Source organism: Arvicola amphibius, chromosome 2 (assembly GCF_903992535.2).
Source record: "Arvicola amphibius chromosome 2, mArvAmp1.2, whole genome shotgun sequence".
NCBI lineage: Eukaryota > Metazoa > Chordata > Mammalia > Rodentia > Cricetidae > Arvicola > Arvicola amphibius.
Genome location: NC_052048.2, coordinates 189,131,950 through 189,143,607, shown reverse-complemented (window position 1 = coordinate 189,143,607; position 11,658 = coordinate 189,131,950). Strand labels below are relative to the sequence as shown.

General features: G+C 42.6%; 1 protein-coding gene across 2 annotated transcripts; it reads right to left on the bottom strand.

Moving 5' to 3' along the window:
* Positions 1-810: 810 nt before the first annotated feature.
* Gstk1 (glutathione S-transferase kappa 1) lies at positions 811-8,153 on the bottom strand. 2 transcript variants are annotated; one of them, XM_038319038.1, is made up of 8 exons: positions 7,976-8,153; positions 7,190-7,271; positions 6,876-7,004; positions 6,335-6,435; positions 6,152-6,187; positions 5,093-5,209; positions 4,661-4,754; positions 811-2,016 (listed from the first exon to the last, which is right to left on the bottom strand). In XM_038319038.1, exons 1-8 carry the CDS (start codon positions 8,045-8,047, stop codon positions 1,976-1,978), a joined length of 672 nt encoding a protein of 223 aa, XP_038174966.1. In that variant the 5' UTR covers positions 8,048-8,153; the 3' UTR covers positions 811-1,975. The 2 variants fall into 2 exon arrangements, with proteins under 2 accessions (XP_038174966.1, XP_038174965.1); XM_038319037.2 differs by lacking the exon at positions 811-2,016 and adding an exon at positions 4,146-4,373.
* Positions 8,154-11,658: the final 3,505 nt, after the last annotated feature.

The window sequence follows — 11,658 nt, the reverse complement described above, 5'->3', positions numbered from 1 at the left end:
GGCAGGTAGTGTACAATTGGGGACCACTGTGGGCACACTGAACATCTTAAGGGAGAAGGCACAGGACTTCATCAGCCACTATTATTATTTATTTATTTAGGTTCTTTGAGTCAGGGTCTCTCTCTATAGCTGTGTCTATCCTGGAACTCATTGTTTGGATCAGCTTGGCCTTGAATTTAGACAGATTCCCTGTCTGTACCTCCCAAGTGATGGGTTTAAAGGCATGCAACACCATGCCTGGCTCTGTTGTCATTTATGTGTGCTTGCATAATATTTGTGCGTGTGTGTGTATCTGCCTCAGTACACATGTAGCTTCGGAATCTTTACACGGGTGTCCAGAATTAAACTTAGGTGGCGTACATAGTCTGGACCAAGCACCTTTACCTGTTGATCCACCTCACCAGCCCTGACCACCCTAGTCTTGAAACATTCGATGGTTTATTGTTTTGTTTCCATTTGCCAGTGTTAGACTATGTTTACTGCAGGGAGATAAAACCATGGGAAGTGAACTTTTAGATAAGGGAAGCACTATTGTGGTCCAAATAGTGCACCTGTCATGGCCTAGGGAAGAATATGCACAATGACAGCTTCCAGAAGTTATGGAAAGTTAGTACCACTCAGAGAGTTAGTACCTGGTGTGTCAAGTACTTGGTATGTCTGATCCTAAGGTCTCTGAAATCAAGCCACAAAGCTTTTAAAAACAGAGGAATGTTTTTAAAAAATATTTATTTATTTATTTATTATGTATACAACGTTCTGTCTGCATGTATGCCTAAATGCCAGAAGATGGCACCAGACCTCATTATAGATGATTGTGAGCTCCCATGTGGTTGCTGGGAATTGAACTCAGGACCTTTGGAAGAGCAGACAATGCTCTTAACCACTGAGCCATCTCTCCAGCCCCCAAACAGAGGAAATTTTAATGTAATTCTTGAGACAGTGTTAGTAGGACTAGGTTTCTCACTGCTGCACTGATTGTTGGGGGATTTTAGTTTTCCAATAGGTGATAGTAAACTGGGATAGTATTTTCTGCAATTAAATGTATATATTTTAAATCTCATTTAATTAAATTATTTTGAGAAGTATTTTTTTTTTAGCTGAGAAGCACATAAAACATTTTACCTCTCATTTGTACTCACAAGGAAATTATCACAAAGCTATCTCAGTAGAAAGAGCATATCTCCCCCTTGCCTGGAAAATGCTAAGTTTAGATGGAATGTCCCCCTTGGGGCCACCGGTTAATGCTCTCGGTTCTGAGGTTTTTGCTGTAACGATGCTATAACTATGTGGTAGGAACGTCAAGCGGTAAGACCTCGGGTCTTCAGGTCATGAGAGCAGCACAATTTTCTTGGCTGGGATCCTGTATTTTCTCAAAAGGGAAAACTAATCTGAGTGTTGAGTATTTATGTATCTCTTCTTCCTTACTACAAATGGCTCCTGCTGCTCTGTCTTCTACATGTTGGACATCACCTCAGATGGTAAACCAAAAAAAAAAAAAAATTTGTCTTTCCACAAGTGGCTTTTGTTGGGTATTTTATCACAGCCAGAGGAAACCTAACAAAGACACAGGTCCTTGTAGAAGGGGTTGTCCTTCCAGTTCTCGCCTGGTGAGAAGAGTCCACCTTCTCCCCATTCAACCGTCACCTAGTACACTATCCATAATTAATACATTAATATCTCAATGCCTTTGCTGCAGTATGCTTATGATGACATGTTGAAGTCGGATTATATATAGTTTAATAATTCCCCAATCAATATTATAGCCTAAGAATGTCTAGTGTTCTTAAAAATTCTCCATACACACAATTTTTGATGCGTGATGCACTATTTCCTGAATGAACCAATGTTATCGAAGCATCCCATTGCTGTTAGATGTTTAAACACCAAAAAAGTAAAAAAGAATTCTAAACCAGGAATCCTATGATAATCTAATTTTTGACAAGGTGGAAAAAACATGCAGTGGGCAAACGATAGCCTATTCAACACATGATGCTGGCAGTCCGGATATCCATCCACCTGCAGAGGTTGAAACTGCGTGTGAATCTTTCACCTTGTACAAAATCAAAGGCCTCAACTTAAAACCTATAACACTGAAGCATCTAGAGAAAAATCATAGGGAATGCTGAAGATATTGGAGTAGGCAGGAACTTCCTGAACAGAATTCCAGCAGCTTAGCCCAAGTATGAACTTATGGGACTATGGGAAATTTAAGAATTTCTGTATAGGAAAAGAAATTATCAGTAGAGCAAAAAAAAAAACAGCCCACAGAATGAGAGAAAATCTATACTTAAGATTGGAAGCTAAAAACCAGAATTTTACAAAGAATTCCTAAAATTAAACACCAATAAAACAAAACTGCCAATCAAGACATGGGTTAATGAAACGGGTGGTTCTCAAAAGAGGGAGCACAAGTGGCAAATAAGTGTTTTTAAGTTTTCAATACCCCTAGTTATCAGGAATACTTAAATTAAGAGTACTCTAAAATATTGTATGTAGCAGTATCATCAAGAAATTTGACAAAAGTTGGAGAAGAAGTAGGGAAATAGGAACCCTTATTCTTGGCTGAAGGAAGTGCGGATTAATACACCATTATGGAAACCAGTTGGTGATTCTTCAAAATATTGAAAATAAAACTGTCATATGATCCAGATACACCACTCCTGGGCATATACCCAAAGGACTCCATATCCTATTGTAGAGACACTGCACATTCATGTGTATTGATGCTATATTCACCATGGACAGGAAATGGAACCATCCTAAATATCAATCAATAAATGAACAAACCATAAAAATGTGGTACATATACAATATGGAGTATTATTTAGTTATAAATAAAAATAAAATTATGAAATTTTCAGAAAAATTATAGGACCTGAAAAATATATTATGCAAGATAATCCAAATTCAGAAATTACTACATGTTCTTCCTCATATATAGGCCCCAGCATATAATGTAAATATGTGTGTAAACAGTTATTAGAGGATATTGCAGTTTGAAAAAAAATTTTCCCCCATGAGCTCACATATTTGAACACTTGTTCCCCAGTTGGTAGCACTGTTTGAGAAGATGCAGCCTTGCCTGTAGTAGAAGTAATAAAAACCCAGAGACAGAAACTGGGGTCAACCTGCAAACCAGAACAGCAAGGCAGCTAAGTTACAAGAGAAGACTTAACTCTACCAAGGCTGGGGGACTGCTCAGTAAGCAGCCTAAACCTCTCTCTCCTCTCATTTTATATTCCGTTTAGTGCTGTGATCAAAGGCACATGACTTCATAGTACTGGGATTAAAGGTGCAGTCCCAGTGTGGGTCCAGCATCAGAACAGTCTTCCCACATGAGTTAGTATGACATCAAAATGCAGAAGTTTCTGATTACTGAACAGTGGAGAATAAACAGAAGTGGGAATTTATGCGAATAATTGGCCAGTGAGGGGGATGAATGCAAAAGCTGAAGAAACGGAGGAGGGAAGAGGGATTCTAGCAGGCTAGGCACAGAGGTCTCTGGTGTGTTCTCAGCATTTCAGGGAATTATGAATGATTGAACAGCTTGAGGTAGGCTGTGGTGGCACACACCTTTAGTCCCAGCAATCAGGAGGCAGAGACAGGTCTATCTCTGAGCTCAAGGTCAGCCTGGTTACAGAGGAAGTATCTGGACACCGAGGGTTACACAGAAAAACCCATTTAACAACAACAAGAAAACAATAAAAATAATAAAATAAAATAAAAAAATAAAATAAAAAGATTAAACAATGTCTACAGGTCATAAGAGCAAAGCCAGACACTGCCTAGTTCCGGTGCTACTGGCCTATAGCTGGACTCACATTATATATCTGACTCAGCTGCTTCCTTTCCAGTGTCCACTGTTACAGTGCTCCTGGCTGGTCAGAGACAGCTAAACGCCAAGCTGATTCATTACTAAGTCTACTGGGCTTAGTTTTCTGTATCCGATAAAAGTAGGTTTTTTGGGTAAGAGGAAGGGGAGACTGTCTCCTGCATCTGCCCCACAGTAGCCCCACTGTGCTCTGGGAGAGTCGGGAGCGCTGAGAATCCTGGAAGAGTTCTTTTTGCCCAGCCTATGGCGTGGGCTGCATATGATCACAGGTTATGACCAACACTGGCCAGGTAGATGCAGACCCAGAAATGTCTTATTAGTCAAATTATGTTTATTTTACGGGAATGCAGAATTTAAGGCTTTCCAAAAGGCACTTGTGAGGCACAGAAGTAAAAGCAGCCATAGCTAAGGAGGACTCCTGCCTCAGCACACAGGGTCACGGAAGTCAGCTTTGTTAAATGAAGAATTTGAAGTTCACTTCTTAAGGAGTTTTAAAGTCTGGCATATTGGGCTGTAGGCACAGGGCCCATCCACTTCTCTCCTACGTAAAGAAAATCACAGATGTGTATATATGGTTCTCAGACATGTTTGCAGAAGGAGACAGTCCCAAAAAGACCTAGGGCCTTCTAGGACCTGTTTGGCTTCAACGTGTAGGAGGCTTCCCTTTCCCCTATGGGGAAGCCTTCTGACCCCACTTAACCCTGATCATCACCAACTGTATAAGCCTTGTGTGTTGGAAATTATAACAACTTCTCTTGTTCTGGTTATCTGATTAAATGTGTGTTGGCCTTGTGTCAAAAGCTCAAGAGAATGGAAACCTGAACTTACCCAGCAGGTAAGCTAGCAACTCCATGCGGTCAGAACCAAATAACATGTAGGTTTTACCATCTACGTGGGCAACAGTGGTGGGCAGACCAAAGGCCTAGAGAAATCAGAGTAGGAAGGAAGGTGAGAGAGCCGCTGCTAATTAGGCTAAGGTTGAATGTGCTGGGAACACAGAACAAAGCAGATAAAATGTTTGCTAAGAGGATTGTTGGCCTCAGGCATTTTCTCTGCTCAATGTCTGTGGCACACAGTTTCTCATTTTTATAAACCATCATCTACCTCCTTTCCTTCCTTGACTAGGCTTAGGGGAGGGAGGGAGCAGATGGGGTGCTTTAGACGAGCTGAGAACAACTTAGGATGGGGAGCATGAGCACCCATTTGACATTCCTTCTCTACCGTCAGGCTGGGAATGGGGATACACGTGGAGTTACTCACCCCATAACTGCAGGCTGCATCAGTGGTCTCCTTGAGCTTGTTCTTCACCTGTGCTGTGGAGATTTTCTCCAGAAAGCATTGGGCTTGCTCTGTGGACATTCCTGCCTTCTCTGCAGCCTAGGGAGACAAGAAAGAGCTATTCCCCAGATGGTGACATCCGTCTTTCTGGGGTGACACTGGTCTCTCCTGGTGATGTCAGTGTACAGCCCAGGTTGAGAAGCTACACCTTGACCTACAAGTTCTGTCTCTGACAGTCCAATGAGAGAGTTGTTGAGCAACAGGGTGGTGGATAAGTCACTGAGAGAAGTGGGTTGTTAGAAAGATTTGTTAAATACTAAGTACAAGCAGGCCAATCATGCATGCACACATACATGCTTTTAGTAACTAGATATAGACACTGGAGGATGAACTAGCCATTCTTTGCATATCTATACGCGAGTGATTCGATGTCTCCAGTGTTGAGAGAATAAGTGTCAACTATTATCCATACACGGGAAGAAAAGGACATTTCGAGTTTCTTGACTTCATCCTCCAGGACATCTGACTTTGAAAGCCTCATCTCCATCTGCTGTGCACTTCCATATTTGAGCCCTTTCCATTTATTTCTCATAGAGCATCTGTTTAATTCTCACTTGTCCATTATCTCTCTTGCTGTGTAAATAAGTCTCGCTCTTGGTAGTAGTCATGGACTAGGTACATTTGCATTGTGAGTCTCTGGAGACCTGTGGATGGAAGCGCCGTCCTTCCCACCCTGGTTCTTTCTATGGTACTGACTATTTCATTTCTGTCAACAATGCCACTTTATACATGCATTGTTCACAGTAGATATTGTCGTTGTTGCTAGGGATTGAACTCCGGCCTCAGGTATATTAAGCATGCACTCCACAGTTGAGATACAACCCTATCCCATGGAAATTCTTCAACGACTCCTTTTACTTCCAGCTTCATGGTAATTTGTCCCCCCAGACACAGACTTTTCTTTCTAAGTCACTAAGAACATTTTATGTTCTCAGATTCCCTGTGGCGTTAGCATGGGGTGGTCCGGTCCAGAATACTCACATCCAGGATGCTTTGGGACTCTGTGATGTCTTCATCCTGAGGAGTAGAGAACACTTAGCAGGAAGGAGATAGCAGAGAGAGGGTTAGGGCAGCAGGATCCTGTCTCTGGAAAATCCCCAAAGGGGTCAGAATGTCATCTAACTAACTGTCCCTTCCCTCCAGGCTTCAAAGTGCAGCTCTTACTCGAGACCAAATACGCATCCACAGCTCTCTGGACACCTTCTCCAGCACCTCTGGTTGCTCCATGCTCACAGCGGTGAGGAAGCGCATGGCATTGAGACTTCCTGTGGGGCACAGGCACAAAGAGCTAAGATTCAGATTCCTCATCTTCTGATAGACGATCAGCTCATCTTTACTTCTGACAGCACTCCCCCACAAGCCCCAGGGCCCAATCACCTGTAGTTATTTATCCCAGTCTCTCATATGGGTTTACTAAGCTCAGTCCTTGTTTCTGCCCATTCCTCACTTTTGATGAGCTGATACTGAGTGGCTCTCCTAAGAAAGCCCTGACTAGTCTGTTTTCCACTAGATCTGCCAACCTCTTCTGACGTTCTTTTATTTATTTACTTACTTATTTACCTATTTATTTCATTTCTATTTCCTCTGATACGGGAGTTATAGAGAGTTGTGAGCCACATTGTGGGTGCTGGGAATCAAATTGCGTCCTCTGGAAGAGCAATCAATGCTCTTCACTGCTGAGCCATCACTCCAAACCCCTCCTTACCTTTCTTAACAACCACACCGAAGAAGTCCTTGGGTATGTTGATGGGAACCTGGAAGTGTTGCCCCAGGAGAGGCATCTCTTTGTTTATGTATTGGCTTTTTCGGGGAACCATAGCTAGTGGTTTGTTTTCTGTCAGGGGAGAGTTAGACAACTTTTAGAGAGGATATGAAGGTCTCAGGCTTAGGGAATCTTCCCATAGAAGGCAAACTTCTAGTTTAGGATGTCTGAGCTCTGCATACCCAGTGTGGGGCAGGCCCCTTAGGTCAAAGAATACAACCCTCCTTGCCCAGCTGGGAGGGCTTCTTCTGGCCTACCGCTGTCTCTCATGATTCCACCGAGGAAAGCAGGACGCAGCTGCAGCTTGATGTTCCAGAGGTGTTGGTACCTGCATAGGACCTACCAGTACACAGAGAAGAGAGGGAGCCTGTGTGGCATTTGGAGAAGACAAATGGCTCAGGTGGCCTACAGGGCTGTCTCCTGGCTCTAAGGGCAGAGCAGGAATGACTACTCACACTGACCTGCTTGGTTTAAAAGGACTCTCAGCAATTTGAGACAGATACTAGAATATGGATTCTAGTATGTAGTTTCCACCTGCATAGGAGAAGTTTTCAACCTGAAGGTAGAGACCCTTTGTGGTTGTGAACGGGGAGATCAAATGACCCTTTCATAGGGGTTGCACATCAGATACTCAGCTCAGACATTTGCATTATGATTCATAACAGCAACAAAATTCCAGTTATAAAGTAGCAATAAAATAATTTTATGAGGAACTGTATGAAAGAGTCGCAGCATTAGCTAAGTTGAGGACCACTGCTGTGGAGCAAACTAGAGCCCCTGATTCCCCCCCCCCCCCCCCCCCCCCAAAAAAAAACTTGTGTCCTTGGAGTTGTCCCCGTTCTTTCTATGGTCCGTGGGAAGAGAATGTTGACCTTAGGAAAGCAGGACCTTACTTAGAGACACAGCCCGTTTAAACGCACAAAGTGCACATCGCCCCGAGAACAGTCTGTGCTTGTCCTAACTTTGAGGGCATTTGTGGAAATTTCTGCAGCCCTGTACCTAGTGCCCTGCAGGCTGCAGCCCTAGCTGCTTCCCCTCCTCACCTCAAAGCCCAGCCAGGAGTACGGGGACAGAACGTCGTAGAACAGTTCCAGAGTGCGCGGCACTGGCCCCATACTGCAGAGGAGGATGAAAGCTAACGTGAAGCTGCTGTCTGCAGAGTGACCCCAGTGCAAGCAGCAAGCTCCCAATTCCAGCCTGCGGACTGTAGGTGGGAAAACTTTAGGCCCTAGTGCGCAGCCTCCGGGACAGAGCCCGCCCCGACAGAGCCCGCCCCGCGGGGCGGGCCCAGGGGTGTAGCTTGATTGGCCAACGACTGAGCGCTGCAGACCACAAGGGCGATAAGGGCTGAGGAAGGAAGGTAAGGGCAGAAGAGCCTCTCAGGTGTGAGCAGGCTCTAGACAGCTCTGGAACTTGGTCTCTCTAGCAAAGAGACAGTACACAAGGATACGAGTTTGGTGCGACGAAGGGGTTCTATTAAATGTAACCACAATTATTATTTCTTCTCGGGTGCAGGACGTTGTGAAGACTGAGGGAGGGTGGAAGCTCTGAGGCAGGATGGAAGCTGTGAATTACATCTTTTCTTGTGTTCACTGTCTCAGTGATTAGCACAATGGCCGGGACGAATCTGACAATCCACATAGTGGCCTTTTCTTATCTTCATCTCATACATTACAACACTCCTAAGAAATGCTTGAAATTGCAGATAATATCAGCTCTAAACACTATGTTTTTGTCTGCACATGGATTTGTATGGGGTTTAACGTATGAATTTGGCACATTAATGATGAATAATATAATAACCATAACATACCATACTAAAAATTTGTGTCTTGTTTTAATAAAAGTGTTACTTTAAAATAAGTATTTCAGTAGTACAGCACTTGATCTGACAATTGAGGTGACCACTGGAAAGGAGGCAGGTAGTGTACACATTGTGGACCATTGTGGGCACACTGAAAATCCCAAGGGAGAAGGCACAGGACTTCATCAGCCACTATTATTATTTATTTATTTAGGTTCTTTGAGTCAGGGTCTTTCTATATAGCCATGTCTATCCTGGGACTCATTGTGTGGATCAGCTTGGCCTTGAACTTAGACAGATTCCCTGTCTGTACCTCCCAACTGATGGGTTTATGTGTGCTTGCATAATATGCATTTGTGCATGTGTGTGTATCTGCCTCAGTACACATGTAGCTTCGGAATCTTTACACGGGTGTCCAGAATTAAACTTAGGTGGCCAGGTTTACATAGTCTGGACCAAACACCTTTACCTGTTGATCCACCTCACCAGCCCTGACCACCCTAGTCATAAAACATTCGATGGTTTATTGTTTTGTTTCCATTTGCCAATGTTAGACCATGTTTACTGCAGGGAGATAATACCATGGGAAGTGAACTTTTAGGGGAAGCAGTATTGTGGTCCAAGTAGTGCACCTTTCATGGCCAGGGAAGAATATGCACAAGACAGCTTCCAGAAGTTATGGAAAGTTAGTACAACTCACAGAGTTAATACCTGGTGTGTCAAGTACTTGGTATGTCTGATCCTAAGTTCTCTGAAATCAAGCCGCAAAACTTTTAAAAACAGAGGAAATTTTTTTCTTATTTATTTATTTTTTCTTCTCATCCCCCTATCACCCCATCCCACCCCACCCCCAAGTTCCCATTTTTTGTCCAGCAATCTTGTCTACTTCCAATATCCAGGAGGATAACTATATGTTTTTATTTGGATTCACCTTCTTATTTAGCTTCTCTAGGATCACAAATTATAGGCTTGATGTCCTTTATTTATGGCTAGAAAGCAATTATGAGTGAGTACATCCCATGTTCATCTTTTTGGGCCTGGGTTACCTCAGTCAGGATGGTGTTTTCTATTTCCATCCATTTGCATGCAAAATTCAAGATGTCATTGTTTTTTTACCGCCGAGTAGTACTCTAATATGTATATATTCCACACTTTCTTCATCCATTCTTCCACTGAAGGGCATCGAGGTTGTTTCCAGGTTCTGGCTATTACAAATAATGCTGCTGGGGGTACACTCATCCATTGCTGGTGGGAATGCAAACTTGTGCAACCACTTTGGAAAGCAGTGTGGCGGTTTCTCAGGAAATTCGGGATCAACCTACCCCAAGACCCAGCAACCCCACTCTTGGGAATTTACCCAAGAGATGCCCAATCATACTACAAAAGCATTTGTTCAACTATGTTTGTAACAGAGGAAATTTTAATGTAATTCTTGAGACAGTGTTAGTAGGACTAGGGGCCTCACTGCTGCAATGATTGCTGGGGGATTTTAGTTTTCCAATAGGTGATAGTAAACTGGGATAGTATTTTCTGCAATTAAATGTATATATTTTAAATCTCATTTAATTAAATTATTTTGAGAAGTATTTTTTTTATCTGAGAAGCACATAAAACATTTTACCTCTCATTTGTATTCACAAGGAAACCATCACAAGCTATCTCAGTACACAAAGCAAATCTCTCTACACAGAGCAAATCTCTCCCTTGCCTGGAAAATGCTAAGTTTAGACGGAATGTCTCCCTTGGGGCCACCGGTTAATGCTCTCAGTTCCAACATTTGTGCTATAAAAATGTGGTGGGAACATCAAGAGGTGGGGCCTGGGGCCTTCAGGTCCTGAGAACTGCCATGGTAAGCTTTAGTTGTCAATGTGGCACACGTGGGAAGAGGGAACTCAACTAAAGAATGGCCTTCATTGGCTTGCAGGCCTGCCTGGGTTGTATAACACTGATGTCTGGAAGGGAGCCCAGGAGCGAGCCAGGAAGCAGTGTTCCAGCGACCCTGCTTCAGTGCCCTCCTTGAGCTCCTGCCCTTGGTGTTCCTAGATAATGGACTTATAAGTTGCAAGCTACAATAAACACTTTTCTCCCCAAGTTGTTTTTGATCATGCTGTTTATCATAGCAACAGGAAAGTAGCTAGAACAGGGGACATGACCTTGAAGGAGATTTTAGGACATCCAATCTCTTCCAATGTGAAAGTCTTGACAATGGGGCAAATGGCTTTGCTCTGTCTAAGGCTACTTCCGTGATGTATTGCTTTTGTCTAGGTCCAAAAGCAATGGGTGAACTGGACCCCTAAAACATGAGCCAAAATAAACCTTTTCTTTTTATGAGTGGATTATCTTAGACATTTGTTATATTAGTGGAAAGTTGATTAACATAAAAAGGAATATACAAAACAAAAATTATGCTATTTCTACCCACATATAAATAAAGCCAGTTGATCACAACCACTAAACTTGAGCAATTATATTTAACATTCATTATTTTAAAACTATGCAGGAGATAATTCAGCATAGAAATGTCATATTTTATTTTAAAATTAGAACATTGCTTATTTAAAAATATTTTATGTATTTTGGAAACAATTTGGACTTAAGAAAAGTTGTCAGTATAGTATGAATTTCTGAACACTCTTCCCTCCAGCTTCCCTGAGTAGCTTCACATAAATAGAGCCTAATGATGAAACCCAAGAAACTGACATTGGCCTATTTCCTTTACCAAAGTATAGACTTAATTTGTATTTCACTAGTTTTCCCACAAACGTCCTTGTATTTTTGTTCCAGGATTCAACCAAGACTATTACTGCTGACAGGAAATACAACTCTTGTTCAAGGGGACCTAGGGATGCTTGTTCTGAGTCTAATATGAATCACCATGGTCTAGGAGCATTGATTTACTTTTGGTAAATGATATGTTCCACT

Coding starts and splice junctions, on each gene's coding strand:
- Gstk1 (XM_038319037.2), bottom strand. CDS start 8,047: ATGGGGCCAGTGCCGCGCACTCTGGAACTGTTCTACGACGTTCTGTCC. Junction 5,210..6,151: donor AGTCCCAAAGCATCCTGGAT/GTGAGTATTCTG, acceptor TTGTCTCCCTAG/GCTGCAGAGAAGGCAGGAAT. Junction 4,755..5,092: donor ATGCAGCCTGCAGTTATGGG/GTGAGTAACTCC, acceptor TGATTTCTCTAG/GCCTTTGGTCTGCCCACCAC.